This window comes from Lutjanus erythropterus, chromosome 3, assembly GCF_056507025.1.
Source record: "Lutjanus erythropterus isolate fLutEry1 chromosome 3, fLutEry1.hap2, whole genome shotgun sequence".
NCBI lineage: Eukaryota > Metazoa > Chordata > Actinopteri > Lutjaniformes > Lutjanidae > Lutjanus > Lutjanus erythropterus.
This window is the reverse complement of record NC_139319.1, coordinates 30,920,544-30,936,961: the sequence shown is the minus strand read 5'-3', so window position 1 is coordinate 30,936,961 and position 16,418 is coordinate 30,920,544. Positions and strand designations below refer to the sequence as shown.

General features: G+C 38.9%; 1 protein-coding gene across 2 annotated transcripts in view; it reads left to right on the top strand.

Annotated features, from left to right (window-relative positions):
- LOC146330275 (testis-expressed protein 2-like) overlaps positions 1 to 16,418 on the top strand; it is a 36,972-nt gene extending 20,554 nt beyond the window's left edge. The window contains exons 4-13 of one of the 2 annotated variants that reach the window (XM_084715801.1): positions 2,232 to 2,432; positions 2,779 to 3,106; positions 3,288 to 3,526; positions 3,770 to 3,961; positions 4,431 to 4,530; positions 10,161 to 10,287; positions 11,286 to 11,393; positions 12,319 to 12,528; positions 12,957 to 13,077; positions 14,338 to 16,418. In XM_084715801.1, coding sequence (XP_084571927.1) covers positions 2,232 to 2,432; positions 2,779 to 3,106; positions 3,288 to 3,526; positions 3,770 to 3,961; positions 4,431 to 4,530; positions 10,161 to 10,287; positions 11,286 to 11,393; positions 12,319 to 12,528; positions 12,957 to 13,077; positions 14,338 to 14,487 — 1,776 coding nt within the window. In that variant the 3' untranslated portion in view covers positions 14,488 to 16,418. Of the gene's footprint in view, positions 1 to 2,231; positions 2,433 to 2,778; positions 3,107 to 3,287; positions 3,527 to 3,769; positions 3,962 to 4,430; positions 4,531 to 10,160; positions 10,288 to 11,279; positions 11,394 to 12,318; positions 12,529 to 12,956; positions 13,078 to 14,337 lie in introns of both variants that reach the window. The other variant, XM_084715800.1, reaches the window with a different exon arrangement.

The window sequence follows — 16,418 nt, the reverse complement described above, 5'->3', positions numbered from 1 at the left end:
ATATTTGTAGAATAAGATTGAAGTGGTGGCTGTCTAGGATAGTTTCTGGAATTATTGAAAATGTTTGGATCACTGAAGTCAGAGTGTAAATAAAGGTATAATGCAACATTTTCCTAAAAAACATTGTATAAATCACGTTGAAATAATCCTTTTCATCATCATCACTTATAACTGACTTGAAAGGTATGGTGCTGGCTACATCTGCCGTCACCCTTGCAATTTTTCTCATTATTTTGCTATGCTCTGGGAATGCTCTGTCAATCCAAAACATCAGCATTTGATGTTGTGGTGTCCTTCTGGTGCATTTATGGACAGCTTGGGCAAATCCTATCAATCTATCTTTATGTCCAAAACTTAAAATCTATTGAGAAAAGACAGATGTAATAATTTCCAAAACAGTTTCCTAAATCACAACATGTTTTTGAATTAAGTATTCTGTCTCAATCGATATTTTTCTGTTTAGCCTGTCAAAAACAACATTTTCACTGCAGTCAAAAAACTGACATGCATTTGTATTAACGGGGTGGTCTAGCAGCCATTTAACAGAACCATAAATTACATTTATAATGATGAATTTGATGACCTTTGTTCATTTAATTTAATTTTATTCTATTATTTATCTCATAAAAACATGAATTGTATGTGTGAATATGTCTTAAAATGTGACAACAGACATTTGAAGACTCGTTTGAAAACCTCTGTTGAAGCTTTGAGTGTAAAAAAAAGAAAAGATACTATATTATTTTACACATGCACAGACACCCTCTGCATCAGAGCTGCAGTATTTAATGAAAATCATTTGAGATCTAATGCTGACTATAGAACTCTGTACAGCATCTCCCATAGATTCACAAAATATCGAATTTATACGTCCATCAATTTATTCCATATCTTACCCACCTATACTGTGCAAGCTCATGGTGGACTAAAGCTTTCCAGAGCAGACACCAGGCAAGCTGTGGAGAGGTCTATAGACAGGCAAATGTTTACACTTATCCACCAAATTTAAGAACTTTCATACTGAAAGAGAATTTTACTTCATCATCACACTATGTACAGTTGTATCTATGGAGTGCTGTGAATAAAGGCAAACAAGAAATTTAAGATGCATATTGCTGTGACACTTTTTATTTTGAAGTGACAACGCAGCAAATAAACTAGATGTGAATCCTGGGCTGAATTTAGCCAGACGAACTTCAAAGTCTACCACAGAAAGCAAAATGACAGCAAACTGTTCATGTCCCCACTTGAAAAGACAGTGGTTATAAGACACCCTCTTATCAGTCTGAAGTAGTTTGTAGAGACAGGTAACCTTTTCTATCACCGTAGAAACATGCTACGTGGGTTGACAACACACTGTGAGCAGATATTTACAGTGTCCTCATTTTCCAGGCACAGCTTTGGATTGTTATCTTCTCTGTGTTTGTAGTTGTTTAAAAGCATTTTTCTCCTCAGATGCTGGAAATCACACACAGCGAATTCTAACTGCATTTTTAAAGCCACTAGAAACCCAAATCCATAATAGCCTTCTACCTATGTAGTTTAGGGTCTTATGTACACACTAGTAAGTATCTTAAAACGTATTAGAAATTCGTTTGAATCCAAATTTGATATACTGTCATTTAACCTACATCAGGTTCCTGATATTGTATATGAATTGGCCATGGTTTTGCTCAGACATTTATTCTGAAAACCGTGCATTTAATTCCAAAAATGTTCCAGTAACGTTCGTTTGGACCTGAACTATCATGTTAGCATGACCAGCAACTCCTGTGTTCAGTGAGGTAAAATTGAAAATTCATTCATTTATTTATTTATTTATTTATTTATTTATTTATTTACTTGGGTGGCTAAAATATGTTTTGCTGCTGTCCCTGTAAACTGCAGTACATTGCTTAACCTTCATGCTGGGACTCCAGAGGGAGAGGTCAGTCAAATGTCTGCCACTCTCATGCAGTCTAGAAAAATAATCTAAGCAACAAAATGTGTTGTATTCTTATAGATATGAACTCTTATTTTCACTGCAGATGTTTGACGATGCTTTAATGAGACACTCAACTTTGATGTCATTTTTAACCATTTCAGTCCAAAGACTGACACATCTATATGGAAAAACATATTTATTTGTATAAATATATAAATATTTATAAATAAATGTATAAATAAATAGTTCTCCAGTAGTTTTGGAAATGTAAAGTACATTATGTAAAATGGTCATGTCTTCCCTCCAGGGCTGGATGAATGAGATATCAAACTATGACCCAGAGACATACCATGCCACGCTGACACATTCTGTGTTTGTCCGATTGGAGGGCTCCATCATTCGGCTCTCTAAGCCCAACCACAACATTGCCCGACGTGCTGCACATAATGAACCAAAACCTGACGTCACCTACATCAGTCAGAAGATCTACGACCTCACCAACAGCAAAGTATGTTGTTAGTATAATTTAAAAAATTAATTGGAATTGTTGAAAATTGTTTCACTAATTTTCTTGTAACTTCAGCTGTAATTACGTATTGAGCTATTATATCTTGTAAAGGATAACACAGGTAAGTATATATATTAGTATATAATAAAAGTATTTAATTAAAATTATTTCATAGACATTTAAGTCTAAGTCAGCCTAATTCATTGGAGCACGCTTTTCACTAAATTGTGTTACATTTAACATGGATAATGACATTTCCTATGGCATGAATACTATCGTCTGTGTCTTCAGTCTTTTAACAAGCATGATGAATCCCAGTTTTGTGTCTTCGATAATCCTCCCCCAGGTTTATTTAATGCCTCAGAGCCTGGCCAGGAAGCGCTTATGGAACAAAAAGTACCCCATCTGCATTGAACTTGGCAAGCAGGATGACTTCATGTCAAAGGCCGAGGGTGACAGGTGGGAGGCCAGTGAGAGCTTCAACACGAGGGACAGAGGAGAGGGGACAGGGGGAGCACAGGACCGAGGGTCATCTTCATCCAGTAGGGACATGACCCTCTATCTGTTTGGAAGGACTGGGAGAGAGAAAGAGGAGTGGTTCCAGCGGTTTCTATCAGCTTCCAAGCTCAAGGCAGAGTTGAAGAAAGCCTCAAGCGTTGGGGTGACTAAAAGTGGTGAGTGGTCTTAACATAACATTTGTCTCCTTCGGCAATTGTGAAACAATTTTTTGAGAACAAAGATTGTCTTGTTTTTCAATACACTCGAGAAATGGCAATCAGAAGTTTTTAGTTGTTTAGAAACAGCAAAAACTGTAAGTGCAGTGTCTAATTCCTCACTTTTTCCGATGGCCCACAGCTCAGAGCTCTCACAGTCGCAGCAGCAGCCGCAGCAGTCTGGATGAGTTACTGGCGTCTCAGCCCAGGTCAAAAGACTCCTCAGCCTCCTTAACTACAGCAGGCAGTGCCAAAACCAAGCTGCAATTGGAGTACAGTGTATACATGGCCTCCATACTGCCAAAACAGGTTGCAGTCACACCTACAGCTGCCAGTCCTGCTCTCCAGAGTCCTCAGAGCAGCCCTGGGTCTGATAAGAAGGTAGCACATTATTCATCGTCCATAACACCTTTTCTTTTCTAATTTCCTCTGTTAGGTGACAAACTCATCATCACATTTGCAGTTTAGGCTTTCTGTGTTACAGGCTGTATAATTACAAACAGCAATAAATAGCTGATATTGAGGTGTAGAATAAGTTAAATTGTAGGCGCTTGCATGTTTTAGAATTCAATAGTAGATTAATATTCTTTTATGTGTATGTTTACGTGTCTACTGTGTCATTAGCTTCAGAGCAACACCCCAGCTCAGGTGCAGCCCAGTGCGGAGGAGGAGGAGGAGGAGAAGGAGGAGGAGGAGGAGGATACCGTTGCCTGGGTTAATGCAGCACTTGGCCGTGTCTTCTGGGACTTCCTGAGTGAGCCCTACTGGGCTGAGCTGGTCTCCAAGAAGATTCAGATGAAGCTCAGCAAGATACGGGTGAGTGGAGCAAAGCATATAACAACCGTTCGCTCTAAAAGTGGTTGGAATTTAAACTGGTGCAAACTAGAAAATTTTAAGGAGTAGAGATAACGTAAAAAAAGAGCCATGCTCACCATTCTCATGTTTCTTTATGATCCTATCCTCCAGGCAAAAATGTTTTGCTTGATTGTATAATCTGTTTTGGTCTGTCCACCTGGGACTTGGATGCAGAGACAGTTGAATATAAGGTGTGGTAAATGGCAGAGTGTGTCATCCATGCTTAAGTGTGTATGTGCATGAGCTATATTTATTTCATGATTTGTGTATCCATTTTCACTTTTTCTTTTTTCAAGCTAACAAACTCTGAAAGATATATGGTTTAGAACTACAGTCTTTGTGCCTTCTAATTTGGTTATATCATAATCTACAACTGAATTATTCCTGTGCCGTGTGCTCAGCTCAGTAATGTGTTTTTGTCTTTTTTCAGTTGCCTTACTTCATGAATGAACTCACCCTGACAGAACTGGACATGGGTGCAGCCACTCCCAGAATCCACAGGGCATCCAAACCCTCCATCGACTACAGAGGCAAGAGAAAAATCCATTTCAAACATGAGCTGACACAAACACACACAGGTGGTTTCTGTGAAGAGACACTGGCATGTCTGGCTGCTAATATAGCTTGCTCTTATTTGTGCACTATGTTGTGGGAAGTCCCCTGTCATTGTGTAGTATTTGCTCAACTACAGAGCACATTTGAGCACCCTGACACAGACTGCCCACCAATCAATTAAGTATGTCCATATGTGAGATAAGAAAGATAGATAGGTGATAATGCTAGCTAGTAATAATGCTGTAGAGTTTACCTATATTAAGTGTTTACAGTGGTGGGTTTTTCCTCAGGAAACTGGTTAGTGGAGGTGTCGAGCTTGCATCCAAGCCATACCCTGAGTGTATCCGCTAAAGTGCATATATGCATTTCTGCCATCAAGTACACACACATGCTATAAAAAGAACTAACTAGTAAAAATTTTCATGTTTATTGAATGATTACTCAAACACACACAATTTATTCCAAAATGAATTAATTACACAAACATTTTCAGAGGGTCTGTTGAAATTTGCAAAAGATAAAACATTGCTCCCTCTTGGAAGTAACTGGCCAATAAAGGAAGTAGAATTTCCACACATGCGACACCCTCAGGTTGGCAGCTGTAAAGATATGATCAGATTCATAAAGATGTAGAAATGAATCGGTTTTGGTATTACATAACTCCACACTTCTTTAAATACCTGCACTGTAGAACTGTTAAGCAAAAATAGAATCAAAAAAACGTTAGCATTACAGCTTTGGTAAAGCCAAGAAAATGTGCTTTATCAGGCCCAATAAGTGAGCCATAGTAAAACCATAACCAATAACAATATAAACGGCTTCATTCAGTGTGCACATGCAAGAGTAGGTTTAGCATAACATGAACTTCCACCCACTCAGCTTGGTGCCCTCAAGGTTAGAGAAAGAGAGATGCTTGTGGCTTGTAGGTTCTCAGCTGGCTAAATAAAGTCAACCTTCCCCTTCCTCTCCAGCTGCTGCCAGACTGTCTGACCAGCATAACACTGTTCAGAGTTCAGTAGGGTAATGTTGTTTACTGGGTAGTTGTGAGTTTTCAGTTTGTACAAAGTCTTGAAAGTTTGTAAGATACCTAATTTTGAAAGTTATGTGTTCAAGGTTAGACATATGCTGGTGTTTCATCTACACAATCATTAATTTAAACCAAAACACGTGTATTATTAAAATGAAACAATAGCTGAATAATTCCTCTGTTGAGCCATTACATTAAATTATAATGATGAGGACATGCAAAGCTAATATGAACAGCTGCTTAAATAAAAGAATTTGCAGTTGCTTTTGTAGTAACAATTTAGCTGTGATGATACAGGCTTTGAGAGTCTGGACATTTTTATTTTAGGTACCTTGACAGTACTTCAAAGTGCTTGAATTCTACTCTTAAAAAGCTGCACGAGCACTTGAGTGTTACAAAAAGGCACATTTGCTCAATTAATATGAAGACCTCTTTGTCACCTAACTTGTTATGTAGTAAAGATTCTGGTAAACACTTGATAACTAAAAGCATGTTTCACAGTGTAATAGAATTTGATTGATCAGTGAGCTCTTAGCTGAGTACAATACAGCCAGGCCCCAAGCACTTTAGCAGGTCTTATGGTTATCTGTGGATCGGATAAATCGAGGCTTAGCTATGCAAGGTCTTAGCTTTTTGAGGGGCCATAGATTTGCCTGCTGCAGTTGCACAACTATGTTGGCTCAAATGGTGAACAAAACTTCAGTTATACTTAGTTAACTGTGTTTTAGTTTTGATCAGAAAAAGCTTTGTACTTCATTTTTAGAAGAATTCTTCTATGATCATTCAGACATTCATCAGCATTGAGTTTTCCATCCCTTTGTAGCACAGCGCTTTTCTCTTTCTCCCTTCCATTTTGTGACAGATCTCTCTTCATCTGTTTCACATGTACAGTCTCCAACTGTCTGACTAGTTTTCTCTTCCTCTTGCATTCCCTTTCATTTCATCTTCCTCTTTGTGTCCTTACTCACTCTTTAGTCTGTGTCTCACTGCCTCCCTCCTATGCTGTGAGTCATCGCCTCCTTTTTGTCACTGCAGCACTCACATAACCCCATAATCAGAGCATGAATTGATTGCATCTCCAACTGAGACGGCGACAGCGTTTATTGGAACCATTCCAGGCAAAACACACCTCAGCTCTACTACTCCACTATTCCAAACAAAGTCAGCGTTTATAGACGCCATTTTGTTGATGTTGTGAATAGCTCGTCGTCTTTAATTGCACTTTCATGTAGAAACTGAGTATGTTGCCAAATCTTTTGATTTCTTTCTATCACATTGCAAGTTAATTTATCCAGATCACCCAATGTCAACCAAAAACAGCAAAATGACTCATTTTTGGACTTATGCCTTAGATATGAAAGGAAGCAGGGAAGAGGCACAAGCTCCAAACAAAAGACTTATTAGCCACATGGCTAAAGATAAATGCATGCATTTAGCTTTACTGAGTCCTGTGGACGTTTCTGTTTTCTACAGAATGTTTCATATTTATCTTCCTTTTACCTTGACTTGGTAGTTAGAAAACTTTTAATGGAAAGGGTCAGTTTAATTTTCCTTTTGAAATTTCCACCGGTGTTAGTGGCTGTATCCTCATCTCAAGTTCTGCCTTTGCCTTGTCTCACCCCACTCCTTCCTGGAACAAACATGCTGAGTGCACTGGATCGATGAACCTCTCTCCAGTTGTGGGGAGAAAGCATCTGCCTGCTTCTACGTTTGTGTCCATGCACATTTGTTTTTTTGCAAACGCTTCTACCCCAGCTCTTTCTGTAATGTCCATTTCTGGTTGTATACCTGCTGTCACCCTGCATGCGTTAGGGTATTTCTTTGCAGCATGTGCGACACAATCTCCCAAGTCTTCACCGTGCGGCTTCGTCCCAATTAAGGAAGCACTGCTGTGGTCCAGCAGCTTGCACGGATGCTCTTCTCTCCTCTACCCAAACTAACAAACCTCAGTGCCCTGCACACACCCCAACCCAGCCGGACACGGCCTTATTATCCATGACACCCTCCAGGACAGGCGGGTAGAGCAAAGCCCACTGGGTTCAGCAGAACCAGCCTGTTCACCCTGCATCTATTTTTACTCTGTGCTCTCTCAAACCTTCTCTGACTTCTAACCTTCTGTTCTTAAATTTTGCTTTCTGTTTTTTGGTTTTCATTAATCCCCCACTTTGTTTCTCTTTGACTTGATTTGTTTCTCTGGCACATCCAGCTGGTGTTCAGGCCTCAGCATAGCAGTGAGATTTTTATTTGATACTATAGGCCTGGGCAGTACAACATTAATTAAATGTATATCATCGTCATGTAGTGCATAACAAATACACCCTGGTTCACCAACAGTCTCATATCCCTTGATAATGGCGTCGAGATGTCACATAACATCAGAAACAGTGTGATGTGACAAAATGAGAGCAGATGGTGAGGAAATTGTTAGTTAAAAAAGACAGTTTTTTTGTGGTCTATAAAAAGCAGGTCATTATAAATAATCAGTAATTATCTACTGAAATGAAACATTTTATCATGATACATTTTTCAGCTGTGTTACCCAGCCTTGACACTGATATTGATATTAGGTCACATTCGATCTGAAAACGGTGCGCACTGTTTTGCAGCAGCTTCTGTACTGAATGACGTGTTTCCTCAAAATGGTGTGCAACAGTGTGCAACGGCTTTGAGATATGTCTTCTCTCATTCGGTGGGTGTGTCACAGGTGTTACCCAACCAGTGGCGACATGTATATAAACACTGCTGTATTGAAAAGCGGGGCAGGGCACATACACAACAGGGTGTTCAACCCATCACTGTTTCTGTTTAAATAATTGTTTTGCTTCGATTTGTTAGGGCTGAAGCCCTGATACTGCTTATCAAATCAATTCAGTTCATTTGTGTTATTGGCATGACTGCATAAAATACAAACTTTTACATTGTAAGAAGCAAAATAAACAATAACAATGCAAAAGGGCATGGAGAACAAGAAGGGTTATGGAGTGGTAAAGGTTGTTGTAACTCCATCTCTTGATTAACCTGGAACAAATTAATTTTTGATTAATAAGCAGCATTAGTTATTGGCCTTGTGGGACAGGCGGTTCACAGAGTTGCAGAGCTCATGGCAGGCTGTAACATATCTTGCAAGTCTACAGCAGTTGTCCCTCTCTCCCATTAAGGCAGGAAGTCAGTTTTTGTCAGATAGTGTACTCTCTGTTTAGTGTGAGATAGGTTTCTGTTTTGTTATGTTTTGTACTGCTGCTCTATGCCAATACTTAACAATACTCTTATTGATACTTCTTGCTATAATTTGTTTACCTTTCTGCAATTAAGTTAAATTGTTTCTTGAGGTATAGCATTTAGCTGCATTGTCACAAATTGTAGTCAACTGAACCCACAACATTTTGCTCTGTCATCTTTTTATGTAACGTTACATAAATACTACTAGCGGTGCCAGTTGTTGAGGAGTTTATCTATTTTGGTACTGACCAGTCTGGAACAAGTACCAGTTTTGTACTGGTACTTGATAACTAGCCGTAGTCTTTATGCAGTTTTTCCTCATGATTTTACTTTCCTTTACTACATTTCTTGATCCTGTCTGAACAACTGTTTACTGTTTCCATACGTGCACCTGGGCATGTTGTCAGGAACGTTATCTAAATTTAATTAAGACTCCGGCAGCTGTGCGCTAAATGTAGCTTCATGTATTTGTACACACTTTATGGACTTTTACAAAGCATGTCAGCTTATGTGCAGCAATTTGTTTTAGTTTAGAGCCCCTTGATGGTTTTCATCCTGCATCATCTATCATTCTCTGCTGCCTCCCAGTGTTTTAAAGAGAAATTACACCCAATTCATGGTTAGCTGTGGCTCTTTGCACACAAAGAACATGTGATCCCATGTTGTAAAGACAGTAAAGAGTGCACATAGTTTGCTCCATGCAAGTCAGGCTTTCGATGGAGGCTTTTGAGGAGTTTGTATAATCCAGATTACAGCAAGTTCAGTACAGTAGAGCTAAAAGAAATAAGAGGGAGAGAGGGAGAGCCCTGTTTATGCAGCCAGTCCCCCCTGCTGATATCAAACGGGGGCTAGAGGGGAAGATTGCGTGCCACCCCCAACTGTTTCTACTCTGTTCAAAGGACCTTGTGATCTCTCCGTCTCTCCCTCTCCCCGTCCTTCACCAAGTCTTTCACTGAGTCTTTCTTGTCTAAGTAGAAGGATCAAGAAAATAAAATCTGTCGGGGTCCCCTCTTCTATGATGGACGGGGGAAAGAGTAGTGCCAAAGAAAGGGCAAGATGGCAATGGAAGAAACAAAGGAGTCAGAAAAGGATAGAAAAAAATATCAGACAAAGGAATGTGGCCTCATGCTTTCTCTGTGTCTGCTTCTTTTAAATATAACTTGTGTATATGATCACATAATACAATGATATTTAAGATGAGATAGTTATTTGTGAACTAGTTCTGTATCATGTAGTGCCTGGGGAGTACCTGTTTTACTGCATATTTGGCTTATATCCTCAAATCTTCCCCTTTATAGTTTCACTTCTTTCATTTTCTCTCACATCAACATTTCTAATAAGCACTGTGTGCCTCTGTAGGTCTGTGGTTTGACCTGGAGATTTCCTACAGTGGTTCCTTCCTGATGACCCTAGAAACCAAGATGAACCTCATCCGCCTTGGCAAGGAGGGAGAGAGCGTCCGCGTAGGGGAATTTGGCAAAGATGGGTAAGATGCTCAAGCCTCAAGATGTTTTTGGGTTGGATTAGATGTTTTCCCTCTTCGTGATGCTAAAAAGTATATCTGACTGTCAGGTGTCTGGCTCCTCCTCAGTGTCTTTGCTGTCTTTTTTTATCTGCTTCTTTCTTTCCTTTGCTATTCCCTCTCTGCCCTCTGGATTCTACTCTTAACGTGGCTGGTAATCGGATGTATTTCTGCTCTTGGTGAGTGCTCTGAGTTGATCTCTTCTGCTCCACTTTCATTTTCTAGTTTTGTATGTCTGTAGTTTTTGGTTTGTTTCATTTCATCTCACCACCCAGCGCTTCATCCCATTAAGTATTCATTTCTGGGTGTGTTCAGTCAGTGCCTTCATCAGTGTTTCTGGTTGTTTACATCCCCCAAATCCATTCTCCACAGTGAAGAGGAGCAGAATATCTTAATATAAGTCAGGCTAAAGACAGCAGAAATGCACCCATCAAACATTTTTCCTCCACATACCAATACCTCAGTGTAACTGATAGCTGAAGAAATGAATTTGATAGTGGCATTGATGAAGAAATGGCCGATACCCATTCACTTAATATGGTCAGTGTCTATGCTGTTCGCAATCCACTGTATTGGTTTGGTGCATCGATAAAATACAGTGTGTCACTGTCGCAGCTAGTTTGTTAGTCAGTAAATGAGAAGTGAGCTCCTTTCTGCTAGGCCTCACAAGGAAACACATTTAGATTCAGTTTCACATCAGATAACATCTGACACACTGCTTAAAACGCGCTGAATAGCAGTTTTTTAGGCCAACTTACTGAATTACTTCTGGAAAGACATATGTTTTCAGAGGTTCAGTGTTTATACATGTGACCATACCTTATTTGAGCATTGTTTTGTTTGGACAGTACAATAGAATTCAGGCCCTACAAAACACAGCAGAACAGTGTGTGTGTGCTAGTACGTGTGAATGCACACCACAATCCATCAATATGTGTTTGTTGATGTGTGTCCAGTTACAGGCCAAGGACTTACTGCCTGGCTGATAGTGATGAAGAGTCATCCAGCGCAGGCTCATCAGATGAAGAAGACTCCTCAGAACTCTCAAATGACTCAGCTGGAGCAGAGGGGTGAGAATGACTTTAGATTCACTATCTGTACGCAATACATTTCCACATTCACAAGATTATGGAATATTAAAAGGACAGTCCATCCAAAATCAGAAATGTATATTTTTCCTCTTACCTGTAATGCTATTTATCCATCTAGATTATTTTGGTGTGAATTTCCGAGTTCTGGAGATATCAGCCGTAGAGAAGTTTGCCTTCTCTCCAGCATAATGGAATTAGATGGCACTCAGCTTGTGGTTCAGCAGGCGCCATAAAAAGCATTTAGACAAACTACACCTACCAGCAGTATCACCGCACAGAAGGAAGCATGCATCTACTCATGGACAAGAGGCTACAGCTCAGCTGACGAGGACATCATTAATGTTAAAATTCAACGCTGTCGTGAGCACGAGCCTCTCCTCCATGAGCAGAGACTGCTTCCTTCTGCACAGTGATTTGGCTGGTGGGTGTAGTTAAAGCAGAAAGAAAATAGTTCCTACATTTAATTGCTCACAATTTGTGCTGATCAGAGTTGTGAATTTGGGAAGATTTGTAGATGGATTAAGGGAAAATGTGTATTTGGAACTGTCCCTTTATGAAAAGATATGTGTATCATAATCATTTAAGATAAATATTAAATCAGACCTACTGATAGAGAAGGCCTTACAGATAAAATAAAGTGCTGACTGAGTTATTTTGATTACTGACTGAATTATTTTAATTAAAAAAGAAGACAATAACAGTATTCGGGCAGACATGGGTAAGAATTGATTTTTAAATCACTTCACTCTCTTCACAACACAATCTTTTTGTTTGTCAGATAAAATTGATAAAAGATGATATGATCATTAGATTTCATGCCTGCACTGAATTTATGGCAACACCGAATAGCAACACTGAATTTATTATGTGACTTTAACCCTAACCCTCCTTGTATTGAATAAAGTTGGGCTGGAGGTCACAAACCGAGCAAGATCATGCGCTTTGTGGACAAGATCACCAAGTCCAAATACTTCCAGAAGGCCACAGAAACAGAGTTCATCAAAAAGAAGATGGAGGAAGTGTCTAACACTCCCCTCCTGCTCACAGTGGAGGTGCAGGAACTCCAAGGAACACTGGCTGTCAACGTACCCCCTCCGCCCACCGACAGGATATGGTAGGTGAAGGAAGTGCAGTTTCTGTATGTGCGTAATTTGTGGAGTGAATTTCCGTGTCTGCCAGAGGCAAATAATCTCATCTTCCTCAGAGATGGAAAACACAGCCACTCTGTTAATGGCAATGGTTTTCATATGACTCTTAATTAGTTGATTTCCTGTCTTATGTTAACAGTTACTTAATTTTAAGACACATACTTGGAATTTTACATTTTGGATAAGTCATGTGAAGCATGCACAGTAAGGATATTTGTATTCAGAACAAATGGAATTCATTCTAACCTTAAACTTCATGTTTAATGTAGCACTTGGTTTCATACATCACTGCCCTCTGCTGGTGGTGTCCACACTTTGTGTTGCTACAATGTCTTTATTTGTCTACTCTTTATGTGATTGTGAGTAAACAATTTTTCGACCTTTTCTGTTGCAGGTATGGCTTTAGGACACCGCCTCACCTGGAACTGAAGGCACGACCTAAACTGGGAGAACGAGAAGTCACTCTGGCTCATGTAACAGACTGGATAGAGAAAAAACTGGACCAGGAATTCCAGGTATTCATTAACACTACATTTCCATTTTTCAGTTTCTGTAATTCAGGGACACAGCACCTACTGACACCAGAAAGTTCACCAAAGCTGTTTTTTTTCTTTTTTTTTTTTAAGTGCACTATGAGAGTTATTATTAGTGCCTGCCACATGGTCCTTGACATCAGATTAAACTATTGCATGGTGTCCAGACCGGAAAAGCCCATGTTTACATTTTTCCAGGCCGTTTTTGCAAAAAAAAAATTATTTTATATAGGATTACAAGTCCTAAAATGTAATTTGTAATGTATTCCATTAGATTATTCAAGTTAAGCAATGTATTCTAAACACTTTGGGTTACTTTTGGAATATGTGAATCCTCACTGGAGAGATCCCTTTACTTATCTCACCAGGTCACATAGAGCAGCTTATGCATGCCACACACATCCAGAGATTTAATGTTGAATAAATGGATCGTATTTATGGCCAATTAGTGATACATATCAGCAATTTGGCTGAGCTAATTTGCCAGGTAGTTAGCTAAACTAATGACAAAATCAAGACACAATTTGTCTCAGGGGGCTTTACAATCTGTACAGTGTGTGACATCCTCTGCCTGTAACTTTAGACCCTCATTCAGAGCACACTAACATGACAAAAACAACTTAAAGTTACTCAAGGTACTTCTTAGAATTAGAGTCTTGTGTTGCAGAAAGGTGTTTGGTTGCACTGCACTGTAAGGTTGGAACATAGTTGTGGGTAAAATGTTCCTCATATTTACAGGCTAAAAATGCCTTTGTGACAGTGTCCTGGCTGTCTCCACTTCTGTGGCATGTGGCAGGTGTACTGCACAACAAGAACAAACTGTTTCTTTTAATGTCTTTATTGGAAAGGCCTGACTCAAAAACAAAAAAAAATAGTAATCAATTTTAAAGGCAAAAACTATTCATAATACCACCAATTTACACTGTAACTGAAAGAAGTTGCTCATATTTTGTATTTGAAATATTGTATTCCATTACTTGTATTCTGTGACTCCCCAACCCTGTCCCAGCTAACGCCATGTTAGCCAGTTAAAAAACAGGAGATTCTTTTTTTTAGATGAATATTCATATGAAGAATGATCTTATAAGAGACTCATTAATATTTTAAATTAAGTAGTTGCATACTAGCTATTATGTGTTTACAATTTATGGTTCAAACTCCATGACATTACATAAGTCAAAAATGTGTCACGAATACTAAAAAGTGATCACTGTCCATCGATCCTTCTCTCTCCTCTTTTAGAAAATCTTTGTTATGCCAAACATGGATGATGTATGGCTGACTATCATGCATTCTGCCATGGACCCACGCTCAGCCGGCGGACCATTAGTAAGCCCTCCGGTGGACTCAGAGCCTTACCAGCCGGAGAGGGACAGCACCAGCCAGCCATGAAGATTGTTTACAGTATTTTCTAGAGCTTATGAAGTCTCATAATGGGATCTGGAGCCAAAGTGAATAGGTCAGATGCTACTGTTATACAAATACATTCCCATAGTGAGTGCAGTTCTTACTGGCTTACCGTAGAGGAGACCACATGAATTGCAAAGGCACAAGGTAGAGTCGCCCAAGGAAACACTAAAGACAAACTGTTGCTTGCTGCTCTGTTCTGTTGTATTCATCTTGCCTGAGGAAAAGATGATTGTCTTTGAAGGATATATTAAGACCTATTAAATAGGGACTGACATGTGAAGAGAGTCTGTTTGGCTCCAAATTGGGGGTTTAAGTTAATAAGGGGAATAAATGGGGATATAGATAGAATTATATAATGTCCTATGATGTGAAAGCATTCACCAGATACCTTACAGCCTGCAGATGACAAGTTTCTGCTAAGGCCAGAGAGTGAGATAGAGCATAGTGGCCCTATTATTCTAGAAATACAGTAAGTGGAGATTTACAATATGATAGTACGTTGAAAGTAGAGATATTTCATACTGAATGATTAGTGTGTGATTAAGAGTTGTCAGTTCCACTGTGGAGAATAAATGAAGTGTAAGCAGGTTAAAAAAAAGTGTACTGGAAAAGCTCAGATACTTGCTGTTTATTTTTCTGTAAGATGAAACCTTGAAGTGGCTCTCTGTCAGCAGTTTTTGATCAGGTGTTAACAGCTAACAGTATTCATTTGTGCTGTGATCACACCCTCAACACCTCTCTTCATTTGCCAAGAGCTCTTTTTTTTATGCCAATGATGCCCTTATCCATGTTTCCATGGAAATAATGCTTAAACGTAGACGTACATTACCTAGGAAAAGTGTCATTCACTATGTAAATTCCACACTAATGACAAATACACAAACACAATAAGTGCAATGATAGAAATGCTAGGTAGGCTATAGTATGACCTTGTATAGATATTATATAAAAGTGTATGTCTAATGAGAAGTACGAGGCCTCTAACACGTCTATTGAATGTATGTATGCATAGTATTTGGTTCCTATTGTTATTGTATGACAACAGCTTTTACCCGGTCATAGTTTGTGACTGTGGTATGCAAATTATTGCACAAATACAAGTGATTTTTTTTTTCTTATGATAAACACTATCTCATCTCACATATCTTTTTACAGATGTGTCATTCAATCATTTTGTTTATGGAGTACCAGGTGGTGTATTTATCTATACATCATGTATACTTTATAGTGTTAATGTTGATGATGATACTGTTGGAAGTGTATGTAATGACCAACTTCGATACGTGACAGTGCGTTAAAAAGACTCTAGCCACCATACTGTATGTACACAATTGGATGAAGTGAATGTACATACTGTATAGTAGAGCATCTAATGCCAAGAATGTACAGCCTTATCTACAGGTTCCCTTTCTGATATCTTTCTAATTGTGTCGAATTTCTAATTTTAACCAAAGTCCTTTGATTAGGCCTGTAGTGCCAGATCTCTCTGCTCAAAGGTACACATCTTGTATTGATATAGAGTTGTGAGGTAATATTTACAAGTGCGCTCCTACCTGCATTAACATTGTTTACAGGAATTCTGACCTTGTTTTCTCTCTTAGGATACTAAAGCACTGTAACACGAAATGGATTTTTTTCTCTGTGATTGTCTTTTCCTTTATGCCTTGGTGACTTTTTGTTCAGTGTTTTGTTTTTGAATGACTACATGAGGTGGGTTATGGTTGTGTTTTTGTCTACTTCTTTGGAATAAACAGAATGAAATGAGATTTTTGAGGATATATGAAGACATGCCTTGATTTGTATCTGTGAATTATTAATGACTTTTTAATTATCATGTAATTTTAAGGCCAAATTCAGTGATTATGTGTATCTGCCTTATTTATAGAGCAAGAATAAATCTCTCTCAATGAAAA